The 20,633-nt window shown below is 32.1% G+C and overlaps 1 protein-coding gene across 1 annotated transcript in view; it reads left to right on the top strand.

The window, feature by feature from the left end:
* Positions 1 to 17,947, top strand: part of LOC139524907 (histidine ammonia-lyase-like) — a 28,062-nt gene extending 10,115 nt beyond the window's left edge. Inside the window, exons 10-22 of the mRNA XM_071320074.1 lie at positions 2,275 to 2,322; positions 2,525 to 2,576; positions 3,376 to 3,471; positions 3,798 to 3,893; positions 4,264 to 4,322; positions 9,099 to 9,179; positions 10,156 to 10,221; positions 10,913 to 10,991; positions 11,704 to 11,790; positions 12,439 to 12,573; positions 13,110 to 13,218; positions 16,484 to 16,553; positions 17,293 to 17,947. Of these exons, the coding sequence (XP_071176175.1) occupies positions 2,275 to 2,322; positions 2,525 to 2,576; positions 3,376 to 3,471; positions 3,798 to 3,893; positions 4,264 to 4,322; positions 9,099 to 9,179; positions 10,156 to 10,221; positions 10,913 to 10,991; positions 11,704 to 11,790; positions 12,439 to 12,573; positions 13,110 to 13,218; positions 16,484 to 16,553; positions 17,293 to 17,439 (1,125 nt within the window). The 3' untranslated portion in view covers positions 17,440 to 17,947. The remainder of the gene's footprint in view (positions 1 to 2,274; positions 2,323 to 2,524; positions 2,577 to 3,375; positions 3,472 to 3,797; positions 3,894 to 4,263; positions 4,323 to 9,098; positions 9,180 to 10,155; positions 10,222 to 10,912; positions 10,992 to 11,703; positions 11,791 to 12,438; positions 12,574 to 13,109; positions 13,219 to 16,483; positions 16,554 to 17,292) is intronic.
* The last annotated feature ends 2,686 nt before the right edge of the window (positions 17,948 to 20,633 follow it).

Raw genomic sequence — 20,633 nt, forward strand, 5'->3', positions numbered from 1 at the left:
GTTTGCTGCAATAATCATTTAAAAGAAAATACAGTGAAGGAAAATATTTTTTTTATTTTTTTTTTACTGAGGCAGTTCCCTCGGTTGCCTCAACGTAAGCTACGCCCCTGAAATGTACTTACCTCAAATAGAAAAAAAAAATAGGACTTTGAAAAAACATATTGGTTTCAACAATCGATCTTTGACAATACACAGGTTTCTATGCAATTTGAACAATGTTTCTTTTTGAATGATTACTGATAGTCATTTTTATATTTAAGATTTTTATATTTTATTTCTTAATATTCATGTAAACAGATACGTTTTCCCCCCATTTAACATGTTTAATACTCTCTTATTATTTATGTGTGATATATGCTATGTCGATCTCCATGCACTCATTATAACTTTGATTTTGCATGTTCCTTGTAGGATTATTTTTTCTGACAATAATCATTCTCATGTATAAAATATAAGTTATCCTCTTGTTCTTTATAATAATCATTAAATTTAAATTATAAGATACAAATTCTAGAATTTGTTATATTTAAAGGTCACAAATAGTGATTTGTTTTTAGCACGAATCTAGCAGGGTTGGTCAGTGACTTAATTTTTAAATGTCAAGAATCACCAACTAACTCTTGAATATTTTTGTTTTGAACAACAACAAACACGTCAGAAGCATGTTATTCAGTGGGTGTTGTTTGTCGCTAGATGTATATTAATTTTGCTTTACATTATATTGTTATTTTACATAAATCTGTCGGCTTGTTTTCTCGTTTGAATTGTTTTACGTTTGTTATTTCGGGTCTTTAATAGCTTAGTATGCAGTATTGATTTGCTCATTGTTGAAGACCGTCTTGGTTGCACTTTGTAAATACTACAGTTTGTATCCCCAAACCATGAGGTCTGGAGCTGGCATGTCAGTTAACTGCTAGTAGTCTGTTGTTATTTATGTATTATTGTCATTTTATTTATTTTCTTTTGTTACATCTTTTGACATCGGACTCGGACTTCTCTTGAACTGAATTTTAATGTGCGTATTGTTATGCGTTTACTTTTCTTCATTAGCTAGAGGTAAAGGGAGAGGGTTGAGATCTCATAAACATGTTTAACCCCGCCGCAATTTTGCGCCTGTCCCAAGTCAGGAGCCTCTGGCCTTTGTTAGTCTTGTATGATTTTTAATTTTAGTTTCTTGTGTATAATTCGGAGTTGAGTATGACGTCCATTATCACTGTACTAGTATACATATTTTTAGGGGCCAGCTGAAGGACACATACGGGTGCGGGAATTCTCGCTACATTGAAGACCCATTGGTGGCCTTCGGCTGTTGTCTGCTCTATGGTCGGGTTGTTGTCGCTTTGAAACATTCCCCATTTCCTTTCTCAATTTTATACTATAATATTCATAGATAATTTGTTTTGTTTACCTACTGGTTCCCAGATATGATCTCTATGTTTCAGCTCGTAGAGACATAACTTGCATTGGGAATGTTACCGGTATAAATATTAAATACACATGAATAGCGGCCATATTGAATTCTGATGAAGACCAAAAGTGACAGTACTAAATATTAGTATATGTTTAAACTCTTAGAAGTTCGGGGCATATAAATCTTAAAAACATGCCGTACAGCCCTTTATTTTTACCTTTGAAAACAATAGTAACTTGCATGTTATGAACTTTCCATTCCAGATTATAACTTTTTACGAAACTTCATAGTAAAATGGTACAGTTTTAGCCGTAAAAGGAGTTCCTATGTGTAATTGCATTGTCTATATTTACAGAAGTTAAACCTCTACTTGTTAATTTCTACGTCATTTGGTCTCTGGTGGAGAGACATACAAACTCTTCTTACTTTCATAAAACAAAAACAGAAAAAAAAACAACAAAAATAAGCAAAGGCTCGAGCAAATTCTCTCAATTCCGACAGGCTGCAGAGATTGGTACCTTATTTATATTAAAGTTATAATTTCATCAACCGTTGTCAGTTTTAGAAAGAAATATACAAATTGTGTTAAGTAAGTGCTGAATATCGACAACACGACGGATCACATCGGAGTTCAACAAATAAACAGTGGTATCGACCAAGTGTATTTTGTTGAAAGCCAAAAAATCTGGAAAAGCAAATCTTACTCACTTATGATAAGAAAACCAAAAAGCTCCATACTTGATGGAGATTATGCCCGTTACCATGTACACTTTGAACGAACATGTAGCGTATACTGATCAACCTTATATATTCATTAAACTTCCATTAATTAAATTAAAACAGTATAACATGCATATTTGTAGGTTTTAGAGTTCAACAATTTGGAGCCAATAAAGCTTGGACCTAAAGAGGTAAAGAGGCCTTTATTTTATACTTAAGCAGTTAGTGATGATAATTGTATCATTATTATAAAAACTTTATTAGACAGAAAATTATACATATAAAAAAATACGAAAAGCTTACATAAATGAATTTCACGCTCCATAACTATGAATGCTCTCTTTTATGTGTTTCGAGATCACCCTCTATAATTAAATGCATATTTATCACTAGGGACTAGCTCTTATTAATGGAACTCAGTTGATTGCAGCCCTCGGAGCGGAAGGTAAGCGGTTATTTTAATGAGATATTTCGAAAACTTGATAAAAGGTCAGACGGGAGAGTTGAAATGTTGTAGATACATAAAATTGAGAATGGAAACGGGGAATTTGTCAAAGAGTCACTAACCAGACCAAAGAGCACAAACAGCTAATGGCCATCAATGGGTCTTCAACACAGCGAGAAAATCCCGCAACCGGAGGCGGGCTTCAGGTGACTCCTAAACAAAAATGTGTACTAGTTCAGTGAAAATGGACATATAAATTCACACTGAATCAATAGTTCTGACTAATTTAAAAAAAAAACAACACCACCCCACATTCTCCCATGATGTCACGACGAACGGGCGGAAGACATTTTAGCGAAGAATTTAAAAGTACTAGGGGTCATTTTAGTTCAGACATTATAGAATAGAGAACGGAACCGTATTAACGAAAATTGTATTCAATGGACAAAGTAGTTTAATGCTGTGCTGTCTTGATACTATATGAATTTATTATTCTACTATGAATTAATTTCTGTCATTAAAATGGTCATTGATAATTTAATTTTTTGTTGAAATGACTGAAAAAACTTGCGCTAAAATCGGTTATACTTTAGCGCTAAAACGTCCGATTTTTTTCGCTATACTGTCCAAAACGATTTTTTTCGCTATACTGTCCTATCAATGCGCTAAAATGTCCTCCGCCGATGCAAACTGCATGCAAGCTCAACGCAGGGTTCGCTTAATTTTGTTTAAGTATAAATAAGGTTAGTCCAAGTATTTTCTCTAACATTTTCTTTTAAACCGTATATTTACTATTTAGCTGTAGAACGTGCCGAGTCAATAGCGAGACAAGCTGATGTAGTAGCTGCATTTACCTTGGATGTTCTTAAAGGATCCACCAGAGCTTTCGACAGTAGTAAGTAGAACTTTTATATCAAAAAAATTACAGCAAACAACACACTCTTGAAATAAAAAAAAGTCTTTATGTCTTTTTAACTGCAATCTGTTTATAATTTCTATCTTGTATCAACGCTTTAATAGTCATACATAATTTGTATTTCAATAAGATTAAATAAACTGTCAATTATGTAATGTTATTTCAAATATTTTAAGAGAAAATTACACATGCTATGTTTTATTTTGAAGTATATTTTATCCTATTTTGATTTTTCATTATACACAGTATATTAATTCATATATATGTAAAGCCCTTACTATAGACTGAATCCTAATATTTTAAAGATATTCAGAGTGTACGACCCCACAAAGGTCAGATAAATGTGGCCAGTAGATTGAGATCTCTATTACATTCGGACACACACCCTTCAGAAATAGCAGGTAACATTTTTTTTAACTAATTACTTTTCATATACATGTAACACGATATAGACTCAAGATATATTATTTAAATATTGTAAGCACAGTGCATGTTAATTGGGATTAACTTTATTGTAAAAAGCTGTTGTTATTCTCGTTGTCTAGTGATTTAATTGATCAGTATTGGGTATCTTCGTGGTGGTGTTTCTGCAGTGAATATTTGTCGATTTCATAATGAGTAAACATATCTATTGATAAATGTGCATTTAATATCTTTCAAGTTTTTTTCCCCGAAGTTAGACGATACAGTTTTAGTAACCATCAGCTGAATACAAGTTAATATCGATCAATTTCAATAGATACGTATTACTTTGTTACTTTTACTTTGTAGAAAGTCATCGATTTTGTGATAGAGTACAAGATGCTTATACATTAAGGTGTTGTCCTCAGGTAAGACTACCTTCCTCATTCGATACAGATATTTAAGAATATCTGATACAGATCATTGTAGGTTTTTTTTGCCACAATGCGTTTTTTGTTTGGTTTTTCGGCCTATGATAGAGTAGGATACCATTTTTTCCAGTCTGTACGGCGCCAGTTCGTCCATCCCGCATCGGGTTAGCATTTTGGCCTCAAGTAGTTTATCAAGAATTTGCATCAACCTGAAACTCAATGATGAGTTTGTTTGTATCGATGAGCAGGTTTTCTGCCAATCTGATATACAGATCCTTAGCTCAGAGGTATCTAAAATCACAACATTGTACTTTCTGTTCTGGTAATGATCAAATCAACCAAAGAAATTTCTGCCGCAAAATGTTTGAAGGTGTGTATCATTACAACAAAACCAGAGGATCCTGAAGGTCTTTTAAAGGCAATTAGAAGAACGAACGGAGCGTTTTCATATCATTGTAAGCGAAGGTTGGCATCAGGATCTGTATTTTCATATCACTGTAAGCGAAGGTTGGCATCAGGATCTGTATTTTCATACCATTGTAAGCGAAGGTTGGCATCAGGATCTGTATTTTCATATCATTGTAAGCGAAGGTTGGCATCAGGATCTGTATTTACATACCATAGTAATCGAAGATTGGCATCATGATCTGTATTTTCATACCATTGTAAGCGAAGGTTGGCATCAGGATCTGTATTTTCATCAGATTGATGTCCTGCTTTTTGATTCTGTAAAACTGCAAGTTACACTATAAAGCTTCTGTTGAGGTGAAGGCAGCCAATGAGTTAAACGCTTTATAATGTGTTTAGCAACTGATATTTCACATTGTCAATATGACGAAATCTGACAATCGATTATTCCGACGGATTGAATTTGCGTGTATTTCATTATAGAAACAATTGTTTTCTTCTTTTTTTTTTTTTTTTATATCAGCGAAACAGTAGTCGACTTGAGAAATTCGTGTCAAAATTATTAACATCGGGTCAAACATGGTTCATTCAACCTATGCCAACATTTTGAAATTTAGGTATAAAATTGTATGAAAAAATGTTGGCATAGGTTGAATAATTTGTTACAGATTAAGTGTTCTAAAAACATAAATTAATCAGGGGCTAATCAATTTACAACCAGTTTAAAACTACCCTTAAAGTATAAACTTTTTACAAGTACAAGTGAAAATGTAGGTTTATTTGTGTGTGTTGAGGATCTCTATTTCATATAGGAACTAGTTAAAAATTAATATAATGAAATGATGATGAAAAAAAAAGAATTTTATGGATTTTTATTAAAGAAGCAATCATCAGACTCATATTGAATATATTATATCCGTGTCATTCTCATAAAACATATGATCAAAAAATTTAATTTTTATATAAAATAGTTTTCTTCAAATACAATGACATAATACACAATTGATACTCGTGTATTTAATAAGCACTGAATCATGTAAAATATCTATTATAAATGTTCACTATTAATTCCAACATATAGATATAGGAAGATGTGGTGTGAGTCTCAATGAGACAACTATCCATCCAAATAACAATATATAAAAGTAAACCATTTGGTAATATACGGCCTTCAACACAGAGCCTGGGCTCACTCCGAACAAAAAGCTATAAAGGGCCTTAATATTACAAGTGTAAAACCATTCAAACGGGAAAACCAACATTCTAATCTATTTAAAATAAAGGGCTGCGCTTTAGCGCATGATACACCGGTTGCTCTCTTAACTTGTCTTTTATGCTTTATATGAATTTATATGATCAACTAGAAATAGTGTGAGCCCTGTCAAATACCCCCCCCCCCCCCCAAAAAAAAAAAAAACCAACAAATAAAAATGCACAAACAAATTGGCACTAATAAGGTCAATAGATATGAACAATTTATCAAAGTTGCATACAATTTTGTGAAAGTGTTAGTTATTGTCCCAAATTTGGAAAATCCCCCCTTTTTTAAGCATAAAAATTCATAACACGGAAATGTAAAATCTGAAATTTATAAAAATTGAAAGGGAGCTTACATCAATAGATATAAACAATTCACCAAAGTTTCATGGACATTGGTGAAAGCCTTTTTGAGTTATTGTCCGAAGTGTAAAATGTTCGAAGTGTGGACGCAACGGACAGACAGACGGACAACGGTATACCATAATACGTCCCGTCTAAAAACAAGAAACTAGAAACGAATCAAATGTTGCCATGTTATCCTCTGATCTCTTGGGCAAGTTTCACAAAGATATCTCAGGAGTAAGACATGTCATAGGATACTTTTAATGTATATTCTAATCCTTAGTGGATTTCACAAAGAGGTCATAAATTTGACATTTTCTATAGTTGGTCACAATGTAAGGACTACACGAGCGTTTTTTTATGATGGTCTTAGGATAGTCACAAGTTTTTTTTATATAAATTACACTAAATATTTTTAGTAGTTTTGCAAATTATCTCATTGTTATCTAATTATCAATTCGAATTAGAGAAAACAACATTTATCATAAAAAATTGCACCAAAAAAATAGCTTTTTATCTCTTTTTTTTTATCTCTCAAGTATTGATATTTTTAAGTGTTTAATTTCAGAAAGTTTGTCTATTTTTTTTCATTATGATATTTTTTTTTCAACACAATTTTGCTTGTATCAAGGGTTCTATTTAACAATTTTTGTCCTTTTAGAAAATGTTTAATTATTCCATTTTTACTAAAACACAATTTTCCAAATACTTTGTTTTTGTTTCTGAATTTTCAAAGAATAATATTTTAATGCTTAAATATACTGACTGTATTTTACCTTTTATTAATTAATAATTGCTATAACAACACCTATTGTATTTTGATTGTAGGCATAGGTTGAATATATTTTTATCAAATGTTGGCTGAACAATATTTTCATACCATTGTAAGCGAAGGTTGGCATCAGGATCTGTATTTTCATATCATTGTAAGCGAAGGTTGGCATCAGGATCTGTATTTACATACCATAGTAATCGAAGATTGGCATCATGATCTGTATTTTCATACCATTGTAAGCGAAGGTTGGCATCAGGATCTGTATTTTCATCAGATTGATGTCCTGCTTTTTGATTCTGTAAAACTGCAAGTTACACTATAAAGCTTCTGTTGAGGTGAAGGCAGCCAATGAGTTAAACGCTTTATAATGTGTTTAGCAACTGATATTTCACATTGTCAATATGACGAAATCTGACAATCGATTATTCCGACGGATTGAATTTGCGTGTATTTCATTATAGAAACAATTGTTTTCTTCTTTTTTTTTTATATCAGCGAAACAGTAGTCGACTTGAGAAATTCGTGTCAAAATTATTAACATCGGGTCAAACATTATGACGCCGGACATAAGTCAGTGTCACAGTTATTAACACTGGGTCAAGCATACTGACGTCACAAAGCCGTGATTTTCAATTTTATGAATGATACAAATACAGGGAACACCGATTATAATACCATAAACTAGAGGCTCTAAAGAGCCTGTGTCGCTCACCTTGGTCTATGTGCATATTAAAAACAAAGAACACAGATGGATTCATGACAAAATTGTGTTTTGGTGTTAGTGATGTGTTTGTAGATCTTTCTTTACTGAACAATCTTGCTGCTTACAATTATCTCTGTCTAAAATGAACTTAGCCCAGAAGTGACAGTGGAAAATATTTTGTAAAAATTGACAAAAATTTACAAAATTTATAAAAATGGTTAAAAATTGACTATAAAGAGCTATAACTCCTTAAGGGGTCAATTGACCACTTTGGTCATCTTGACTTATTTGTAGCTCTTACTTTGCTGTACATTATTGCTGTTTACAGTTTATCTCTTTCTATAATAATATTCAAGATAATAACCAAAAGCTGCAAAACTTTCTTAAAATTACCTATTCAGGGGCAGCAACTCAACAACAAGTTGCTGATTGGTCAGGGCGGATAGATCTTGACCTAATGAACGATTTTATCCACAGCAGATTTGCTCTAAATGCTTTGGTTTCCGAGATATGAACCAAAAACTGCATTTTACCCTATGTACTATTTTTAGCCATGTCGGCCATCTTGGTTTGCGGGCGGGGTCATTAGACTCATTTTCAAAACTAGATACCCTAATGATGATTGTGGACAAGTCTGATTAAATTTGTCTTAGTAGTTTCAGAGAAGATTTTTGTAAATGATTACAAAATTTTACAAAATATTGTTAAAAATTGACTATAGAGGGCAATAACTCTTTAAGGGGTCAACTGACCATTTTGGTCATTTGACTTATTTGTAGATCTTACTTTGCTATCTATAATAATATTCAAGATTATAACCAAAAACGGCAAATTTTCTTTAAAATTACCAATTTAGGGGCAGCAACCCAACAAAGGATTCTCCGATTTATCTGAAAATGTCAGGGCAGATAAATGTTGACCTGATAAACAATTTCACTTCATGTTAGATTTACTCTAAATGCTTTGGTTTCAGAGATATAAGCCAAAATCTACATTTTACCCCTATGTTCTATTTTTAGCCACGGCGACCATCTTGGTTGGTTGGCCGGATCATCGGACACATTTTTTTTTAAAACTAGATACCCCAAGGATGCTTGTGGCCAAGTTTGGTTAAATTTGACCTTGTAGTTTCAGAGAAGATTTTTGTAAAATTTAACGACGACGACGGACACCAAGTGATGAGAAAAGCTCACTTGGTCCTTTGGGCCAGGTGAGCTAAAAATCTGATACTTTAAAACCTTATTCTCTAGTTTTGTTATTCGAATGACATTGTGATATTTTGTAGGTCCATGGTATTGTAAATGACACTATAGATTTTGTGAGAGGAATTTTAACCACAGAAGTAAATAGTGCAACAGATAACCCTGTATCCTTTTAGTATTGACATATATTCAATATACTGGTAAATATGCGAATGTATCATAATGCAATTACTTTTTTAGCCTTTATCTTTTAAATTTTAGTGAGTACGAAGCTCGCTTGTTCAAATATGAATTTAATATAATATGTGTATTGCTCAATAATTCTGATATGAATTGCAGATCTATAAATATTTGAATGTGATTGGTCCGTTAGAATCATTTCCCCCTGGGTTTACACTTATAGACAATGTTGCCGAAACTTATACTTTCGTAACTTATGTAGACACTTTGTATATTTCATTGTGATATATGATCCATTGACGATATACATATTAAAAAAAGAATCCAATGGAACCAAGAAATTTGAAATTGCCTGAAAGAAAAGGAAATAACATATAAATGAGTTTATGATCATACATATTTTTTTAGTGTCGGCTGCTGTCCCATACACTTTTATTACATATTTAGATTGCGAGTTAAACGCTCCGTTGTACACATATATCAATAACCTCTAGAAAAGTTTTCCAATTTATATTCTTGATGATCCTTCAGCAACTTTCAAAGATACTTAAGAATATATTCTTTTCTTGTACAAATTTTTCATATTCGTTTTAATTAAGTGTTGCTCAATTCCAAAATCAAAATCAAATTGAAACGCATGAAACAGATGTCAATTCCATGTGACGTATGCTACCGATTTCAATACGCACGCACATGTTCATCAAGTACGTTCGACGTAAATAAAAATTGGGGGCAAAATACATAACGTAGAAACCAAAAGACCTAAAGACTGTTACCAACATTGGAAGAGGAAGTTGCAATCTTTGCATTCGAGCATAAATGGGTCAATGCGTATTCCAAATTTCATAAAGTTGATTATATATAAAATCTATTACAACTTCTACTTATAATTATTATTATTATATATACCAAGTAATTAAAGTTTAATCAAGCATTAAGTTTATCCTCAACAAGTTCAAGATGGTATTTGCAGACAGAATGGAGATTATTTCAGGAGGAAATTTCCATGGAGAATATCCGGCAAAGGTATTGTGGGAAATAGTTTCAAACAAAATTTAAGTACAACTGTTGCATAAACAACAACTGTTTTTTGACGATTTCCTGCTATTTGTTATAAATATTACACATATTCTTTTATAACTAACCATTGGCTTGTTTCGCTACTCATTTGTAGAGAGAAAAATTAAATTGTCACATAAATCATATATTTACTATTAATAATGCATCTCCCGTGTGGACTAATATCATAGTCATCATTTAATTGAGACACAGTTAGGCTTGGTATGTAGCTATTTGTCTTTTAAAAAGCTTTTTTTCTTTATAGAGAGGTATGTGTTTTATATATGACTTGGTATACATAAAAAATAAATAACAAATTATTGTTAATTCGATATTCGAATTTCGTCTTAAATCATATTGTGACAGATCTTGTGCTTACAAAATTCATATCTTATATATAAAGTAAATATGCAAAAGAGAAATCTGAAATGCCATTTTTTGTTCTTTGCACATTTTGGAAATAACCCCGAAATCACTTGACAAAATTACCCAATGGACTTATTTGCCTTGTATGATATTTGATTTAGGCCAAAAAATTGAGTACATGATCAAACAAATGGCGAATGTGTATACGTACATGATTAATTTCCCCCCTCATTACTACGTTTCGTACATGTTATTCTTTCTGCTTTCCCACTTCTTTATTCGTGCTTTACAGGCTTTAGACTATTTAGCTATAGGTGTGCACGAATTAGCCAACATGAGTGAAAGAAGAATAGAAAGACTTGTCAATCCAGGTATAATTTTGTATTCATCAAAAATACTTAAGCTAAAAGTTTCTAAAAAATGTCATATTTATTAAAAAAACATAAGCCTACGGAAATAATGATCTTTAATATAACAATTGGAAGTTAAACTAATGTTGCCATAAACATGCTTATTATAATTTGTAAAAGTTCTTTGACAGCCTGTAAACAATTATACTTTATTTTTGTGAAAATGCTCAAGACATGATAAAATATAATACTAAATGAGTGCACACGGCTGGCTTCTAGGGAACACAAAAGGACAACATAATGCCGGAAAAGGGAAATACTTCTATTATCCTGATAGAAATCAGTAAAGATATGTATGACTGCAACGAAGCAATAAATCAGAAAATGTTAACCATCAAAGAACCCGAATAAAAAAGTTTGGGACAAAAAAACCCAACCTAAACCTACCATAAAAAATCAACCAATAACGCATCACCACGTTTTTAAATGAAAATTTAATGATCTAAAACAAAAACAAATATGAGAAAAGGTCAAAAAGAATACAGCAATTGAACTTGATGGAAGTTCAAGGTTAACGAAGCAATTTATGTTTCCTGTTTTTTCCTCATCTTCTACCAATGATCGAGTTTCACATATTTTATTTAATGAGAAGTTACACTTTTAACGATCGTTTCTATGTATTCACAAAACTTATAAGAATTTCGGCAAATACTATTTTCAATATTCTGATCAGCTTACAGTGAGCTTCCAGCTTTCCTTACACCCGAAGGAGGACTCAACTCCGGATTTATGATTGCACATTGTACTGCAGCTGCTTTAGGTAATATTATACTGCTACATTAAAGGTAATGCAAGAAAAAAGAAACTTGACAAACTCGGTAATAGCAACATTAGGATTTTCATACATTGTAAAGTTATTTTATTCACCTTATTATTGCACAAAAGGGAAATGAAATTAATAGTTTTTAGATATAGAAACGAATATATATGTGCTACTGTTCCAGTAATCTGCTTGTTAGCTGGTTTCTCTAATTAATGAGAAGTTCTCAAAAGTCCAATAGAAATTTCAAACACCACTTGGTTATTTTTAGTCCTCCATCAGAATGACGCCAAATAGTGAATGGAAATTTAAGTCATGGAAATATCATCTAATTATATATTTTGTCTGACAGGTTTATTTTAATCAGAAATTAAATGTGCATTCAATGTTTACTACCATCTATTTGTAGGTCGGGCATATCATGCCACTCTGGCGTTTCATTTAGAAAAACTTTCAAATCAGTTAAAATCTTTCGAATATTTTAAAGACCATTCAGTATCAGAAGACTTTTCTTCTTTTCATTAATCATGGTAAGTTTTATTTTTGTATAATTAAATTGATAATTGCGAATAAATAATATGTCACTGCAAAGGACATTCTCCAAATCGACCATTATATATTTTATAATTTACAATATTTGGTTTTCAGTCAGTGAAAATAAAGTTTTGTGCCATCCTGCATCAGTGGATTCATTGACAACAAGTGCTGGCACAGAAGATCACGTGTCTATGGGTGGATTTGCGGCTAGAAAATGTTTACGAGTGGTAGAACATGTTGAACAGGGTAGGAAATAGTACGGGCTTATGCTCGCTCCCCTTGATGTTTATGTTTTTCTGGATTTTTTTAATATCTCGTAATATCTGTTATCCATTTGTTTCATACATAAATTGATATTCGGTTGGTTTGCTTTCAAATGTTTATTTTTCAAAGTTAGATACACTTCAGACAAACTCAAAAAAACATAATGAATATCTAGTTATCTTATCTCCATTACACTTACATCATTAAATCAAGTCGTTCACAGTCTATTTAAAGTGCGAATCGAACAAAAGAGTTTCTTATGTTGAGCGATACCTTCTTTTGTAAAAGAGATGCATTTGGAGAAAATCGCAGACGAGTGTTAACATTTGTAAGAATAAAAGAATATTATTCGATGCATGATTTTTAAAAGGTAAGTATCGTTATTGTTTTTCAAATTTCAAATGAGAAGTAGACAATGTCTTTTCAGGATTACCATGAGCACAACATGTGTATTTTGCAAATTATGTTTTGAGATATTAAGTACATTTTTTCTTTAAAATGGTGCTTTTACATTTTAGTTATTGCTATTGAACTGTTATCAGCTTGCCAAGCCATGGAATTTCTTCGTCCCTTGAAATCTACACCACCCTTAGAAGAGGTCTATAAATTAGTACGGAGTGTAGTAAAGTACGTATACATAGACAATAATAGTGCATTGACTTGACATATCAACGATATAAGGATGAGGCTTAGAAACGGGGAAATGCGAGGCTGTGCCGAGCATTTTCTCCGTTTCGGGCCGAATCCTTATATCGTTGATATGTCAAGTCAATGCACTATTATTGTCTTTATACTGCAATCTAAAAAAACATTTTCAATTGTTGTTTATTGTGTTAATGTTATTTATTTGATTTAAATATTAGGAAAAATCCCCCTTTAAAAAGGCCTCATATCACACAGACGGAGAAATATCAAACAAGATGAAATGTACATCATTACCCAATCAATGATGAACGAATTCGTTGCAGACTAAAATATCAACAATAAACATAAAACATAATGATTTATAGGTTGCAAACAAAAATATATTAATAAGTGAAATATGTTTTCCCAAAAATTGCAAAAGAAACAAGTTTGAGTCGTTAAACGCATCGTTGTTTACATTGGAAACAAGAACAGATTGAAGAGGTCGTATGAATAATTAAATATAATTTCGACAATTTCTGTTTAAATATTCATGAGGAAAAGTGATATCAGGTCAGTGACTGTATATGGCATAGAAATATACAGTCAACGCATTTTGACTGCTCAAATAGAACGAGTGCAGTATAAAGTCATTTAGAACTGGCCTCTGGAAGGATCGCACAAATTACAGAAGATGAGTTATCTTAACAAAACACACATACGTACACGAAAATACAACAACAAAACAATTAACAAACATGATTTGCAAACGGGTAATAATGTAACTATTGAATCAAAAAGCAAAAAATACCGAACTCCGAGGAAAATTCAAAACCAAATGACAAAATTTAAAGCTCAAACACATCAAACGAATGGATAACAAATGTCATATTCCTGACTTGGAACAGGCATTTTCCTAATTTTAAATCTCTAAAGTTGTATTGACGCCATTTTTATTTGATTGATATTGATAGACTCTCTTGGTCAACGTACTCCGTCAAATATAACCACCGAATGCAAGTTATCACCAGATGAATGATTGTCTTGATAAAAAAAGAGGGTGCCGCCAGAGGGAAACTGCTTTCTCCCCTGTGCACATTAGCTACCATCTAATTGTTGTAGGGTTTTTGTGTATTTTTTAAAACAAATATCTGTACTGTATTATGTGGACTGCTGTTTTTCCCCCTTGATATTTCCCCTTTTTAGCCAAAGTGTTTTCTGTCATTCCTATCGCCGAGATAAAGCTTTTTTGTGCTGATGCGGCATAAAACAATCATTCAATTAATTAATCTATGTTTGTACGACTTTTTATTTTGATTCCCCTTATAATTTCATCCTCGTAATATTGATTGAACTTCCATAGCTTATATTGGTTTTATCCTTTCAAGTTGCTGTATTTATCATGTCAACTTGTCAACTTTATAAATTTATCTCAACATTTACATTTTTACCGTATTTTTTTCGTATTTAAGGGTGTGTGTATATATTTGATGTGGCGGCATGTTAATTAACATAATCATCTTTACAACAGACAAAATAGCTGATCTGAAAGGTACACCATCTGCTTGCCACTATACATCATTCACTGTGTTACAACCCTAGATAAAGCCGACGAAAAAAGGCTTTACACCGACCACCGAAAGCTATATTTTTGTGTAGCCTAGGTGGTCGAGTAGTGTTGCGATGTCACAGATGCAAGGGTTCAAATCCCGATGAGGGAAGAACAAAAGTTTGCTTTCAAGATCTTATTTGAGAAGCATTATATATATATATATATATTGTGTTCGCCCTGTATAGTCACGTGTTATCCAATGTAGAATGTCTGTCATACAGATGTCACATGTTTAGACGTGTATAATCAATGGCAATCAGCAGGGTTTATGAACATCATTTGTTCGACCTACTAGTCTAATGCGTTTTGTTAAAATATATGTTTTTACTCTTTTAGTCTTTTGGAAAATGTTGCTTGTGCTGTATTTAGACCCCTCTACAACGAAATTTGTTACATGCACACGTATAAAAATTGCGGTATTTATCCAACGCAATCATAGGTTGGAACGTTGTTTTCAATGAAGACTGTGTTTATATTTATTCCGTTTGGGTTTGTATTATATTTTCCCTCCGGTTTATATAGTCCGTTCATCCTAATTTGACTCTTTAAAATTCAATTTAGACTTGTTTATATCTATATGTCTAAATATATCCATGTAACATCTCGTGATCAATTTATTTTGCAATCGCCAATGGCAGTCAGCAGGGTTTAAGAACATCAGTTGTTCGACCTGCTAGTCAAATGCGTTTTGTTAAAATATACTTTTCACTTTTTACTCTTCTGGAAAATGTTGTTTGTGCTGCATTTAGACCCCTCTACCAAGACATGATTTGTTTTACATGCACAGGTATAAAAATTGCGGTTTTTATCCAACGCAATCATAGGTTTGAACGTTGTTTTCAATTTAGACTTGTTTATATTTTGTCGTTTGGGCTTGTATTATATCGTCCTTCGGGTGTATATGATTCGTTCATCCTATTTCGAATCTTTAAAATTCAAAAGTCTATCCTAAATGGAGGTAAATTGTATCGCCTTCCAAATACCGTTTCAATCCCTAACATCATTGAAGATACATAAATTGTCGAAATCATGATATGGCGTATAATTTTTTTTTGCACCTATAATTAAGATCCATGTAACATCTCGCGACCCCTCTACCAAGACATTTGTTTTACATGCACACGTATAAAAATTGCGGTTTTTATCCAACGCAATTATAGGTTTGAACGTTGTTTTCAATTTAGACTTGTTTATATCTATATATATACAACTTCATTTTCCTAGCACGATAACATATTTTGTATGTTTTATATTTGTATTTTTATTCATTTGAAGTTATGAAGTGCTTATCTCGTAGTCAAGTATAAAATGCCACTTACATAAAGTACCAATTCAAAGAAATAACCTTTAGTTTCAAACACGCCACCATAATTTATATGTATTTATATTTGTATTACAGCAACATATGTACACACTAGAAGTTATGATGTGCAAATCTTGTACCTTCATTTTACAATTCAAATTTAAAATGCCACTTATATAAAGAACTAATTCAAAGGAATAACCTTTATTTTCCTGACACACCAACATATTTTGCATGTTTTGTCATACTATTTAGAAACAGAGGGAAATTAGCTTTAACCAGATTATAAAAGATTTCAGTACAGCAATATATGAATAAAAGACGTTTTCGTTATTAAAATATCTTTTATTCAGCCCATGGACTAGAGACAGATACATGGCACCGGATATAGAAGCTGCAACCAAACTCTTGCAAGAGGAGAAGGTAGATATTATATAAATAAAACATAGCTGATAGGGGGATAGAGCAGATTGGTACCCCGAGGTATATGTCTACGAGGTATAATAATCTGCTCTATCCCTCTTTTAGTTATGTTTTACTAAATTCATTATACTGAATTCTTTGTTATAAGTGTCTATTAAATTTCAAATTCGAAGTTATAAACTATGAAGTCTTGTTCATAACAACCATCCGTATTTAATAAAGCGCACAATTGATCAAGCGTATTTATATGAAGGGTAATAATGTATTTTGTCATGGGACAGAGTAAATTATCTACCTTGTATTAACCAATCAAAATACGGCACTTTTACATGAAGTATACTAATATCATATATCATTCACTTTCCGAAATAAAATATTTATAACTGCTTCATCTGCTCCACCCTGTCGACGCACTGGGTCTCTCTCCTTTTGGAGTTCATTAGATTCCTCAGTATTTGATTGTTTACTTGATTTATATCCTCTTAATCTATTTATGAGATTTGTAGGTAAACTATTGTTGCCTTAATTGTTTACCATAACGGCAGCAACGATTTGCAAATATTATTAGAAAATTGATAAGGTCACAGTATAAATGTTTCAACATCCGAAAGTTATTTGTCCAAATGAGCATCTTTTAGAAAATTTAATTACAAAATATTTTGTTACAGACTTTATGTAAAAACATGTGTATCCACGTTATTAATGTTCTATACCAAAATAAAATTATTGTTTCTTGTAGGTCTGGCATAAAGTAAAGCCCTTCATAGACAACTATCATTCACAACAACAGGTCGAAACTCGCGTGTTTTCCCCTACTTCTATTGGTCGTCCAGAAGGGCCAGCCCCAAAGAGAAGGAAAACGACTAGCTTAACACGACGGAACTGAGCTGTCAAAAAAGCAGATGTCATTGTTAAAATTAGTCTTTAGTACAATTTAAACATAAGTCTTATAATTAAACATTTACTAATTTTATTATTACATGTAAATAAAGTTGGGAACTAGATGTATAACCGTGAGTTTTGTCATGATCAAGCTTTCATTGCAACAATATAATTTAATTAAATAATTATATACTTTTCAAAATATTTGTCCTAATAATTTAACAGCAAAACCCTTATATTGTTATACAGCCCTTGGATGGTGTAAACTAACCAAAAAAACCGTGTGTGGTGTAATGGTGTATGGCATATGGTGCAATGGTAGAAAGTGTATTGTGCTATGGTGTATGGTGTAATGGTGTAACGTGCGATCGGGAATGATGTGAATGAATGGTGTACGACATTTAAAACTATGCAAAATATTGATAGGAAATGATTTTTAATTTTATACATTAATTTACAATATTGTGATCAAAATTCGTTTTTTAAAATAAATAAAAAATTTTGAAGTCGCACGCTTTCTTTGAAATTAAATTGCATTATAGTGTAAGGTGTATGGTGCAAAGGTGTTACGTTTATGGTGTAATGGCACAGGGTGTATGGTGCATTGGTGTATGGTGAATGGTGTAATGGTGTATGGTGTTAGTGGGAAGTTTACACCATACAAGGACTGTAACCAATCTTAAAAGGACATTAGCTACAATTTAGACAAAACTACGATTCTTTTGGTTTCAATTATTAATAAAAGGGACCTTTTGAAATTATATTTCGTTATAAGCAGTCAACTTTGCCCAAATTTGTCAAAATAAGTTTAATAACATAGCTGATGGATTATTGACATACAGGTCAATAATTCAACCTCAGTTGAACTGGTATTCATGTTACCGTCAATTTGACCCCTTAACTGGAAATGAATGAATGTCAAAAGTGAAAGTGAAACAAGTGCGAAAAGTAAAGTAACACAAATACCGAACTCCAAAGAAAATTTAAAACGGAAAGTCCCTTAACAAATGGCAAAATCAAAAGCTCAAACACATCAACGAATGGAAAACAACTGTCATATTCCTGTCTTTGTTCAGGCATATTCTATATTGACAATAATGTGTAAGCAAAACAAACAGACATTATAGATAAAAATCAAAAATTGGGATAACAGCAGTCAACATTGTGTTATAATGTTAATCGTTATAAAATTAAACAACTACGTCAACAAAGAAAATCAAAATGGCATGTAGACACTCTATAGACAAAGCACATAAGTAAAAATGAAAGACAAGAATAAAAAAATGCCCATAGCACAATAACACAATGGCGGGATGTATAAATACCGAGCCACGCCAAAATGATATAACTAAAAAATAACTAAACAGTTAAGGTTAAAATATACCAAGACAAATAAGAAGAACACTATAACACGTAATTAAGATGATAAACAACGCCAATATCAAGAATCTATACTTTTAGACCATCATGTATTATGTGTGAAGTTGATACGGAATATTTATCAACAAGGTCGTGTTTCTTTCCAATGAACGTTTTAAGAAAAAGGACGAGGCGAGACGTTCTTGGACACAACCCTGGTTCATCAACAAGCTCTTGAATACCGAATGAGTTGGGAAATGTTTATCCCATATGCAGGTGAAGTTTGGTATATTGCTGCTAAGGTGGGGGAAGTTTATAATTTCAAAATCAAAATCGTCTCGATTGTGATAGATTCTGGTACTGAGATGACCGCTTGTGTCAAATTCGATGTATAAGTCTAAAATAAGACGTTGGAAGCCGTTTCTGTTGTTTCTTTAATTTCTACTGTTGTAGGATATATTTTAATGGAACGCAATCAGAAAAGTTTGGATTGTTAATGGAAAGAAATTAAATGATCTGGCTTCTTTGATTATGTTTTGACAAGTGTCTGAAAGAACTCCGACTCATAAGAAAATAATGAGTTCGGCAAGAGTAGGCGCACAGTTCGTTGCCATAGGATTGCCGACAATATGCTGAAAATGAATATGTTGTCAATAAGAAACTCCACCATTATGATCACTTGTTCCTCTGTGTAGCATGTTCTACCTTTTTGATCAATACTAACAAAATATTTTGTATGGTATCCAAAAATCAAGAAATTTATAGCATATTGAAAAGCATTGTGGATTTTTCCTTTTACAGATACGTCAATTTGACATGGGGAATGACGGAATAAAGGGTCGAAAAATCAAAAGCCTATTTCAGAGAAAGATCGAGGTTTAAAATTTTCCAAAAGTTCTTTTGTAGAATCCACATATGGTTAATATCACTAAACAAGTAAACAGTTTCACCGTATTTCTGGAGACCTTCTTTCTCTGCGGACAGAATTTTTGGAAATTCTTTTGTAGAACAATTAGATGAGACGGCAAACACCATTTTTTTTATACAGAATTTAGTGAAGCTTAGTCATTCAATACAAACTAGGCAAGTAGTCAGGTTTGCTGTTTAATATAATGTTCATTGAAGCCATAAAGGGCTTATAATTAAGATTCGCCAAAATCTCAATGTCAAATGATAGAATTTTGTATGTTGGAATACACGAGTGATCATTTATTCATACAGGGTGAACGATTTTGTTAACTGATTTGATAAATTAAAAAAATCCTTATTGTAAATGTTAAAATGATGATTAATATATTTGATTTAACCTATGGCATGGTTACAAAAACACCTAAAAATTCATTTACACGTGCTCGCTATCTATTTATATTTATTTTTATGTTTTTATTTGGTGATATGACCTTTGGCAGTCTTTAAAGGTCTTCTCGATGGTTAATCAGATGGCTTCGAGACTAAAATAAACATGAAATGCTGATACATATTATTGAGTCCATGTCTTGTTAATTGTTTATTTTAGACTTTTTGAAATTTAGATATACGTTTTAGAATGTTATAGATCATAAATGCGTATTTGAGTTAAATCGGTGAACATGAATTTGACAGCTAATGCCTCTTTAATAGAGGCTGTAAACAACAGCAGAACTCATAACTTACATACCATAAGATGTATCAAAAGATGAAAGTTTCAATACCTTCATGTCATGCTGACCTTGAACGTTTTTGTAGCTCCTACGGTCCTTTTTGTATTGATACATGCATATCCTTAATTTTGAGAGTCGCTGGCGGTTGTTAGTAAGAAAAGCCTTTTAGATGAAGCAATTTCAAATTTGTTAAGTTAAT

The sequence above is a fragment of the Mytilus edulis genome, chromosome 1 (genome assembly GCF_963676685.1).
Source record: "Mytilus edulis chromosome 1, xbMytEdul2.2, whole genome shotgun sequence".
Lineage (NCBI taxonomy): Eukaryota > Metazoa > Mollusca > Bivalvia > Mytilida > Mytilidae > Mytilus > Mytilus edulis.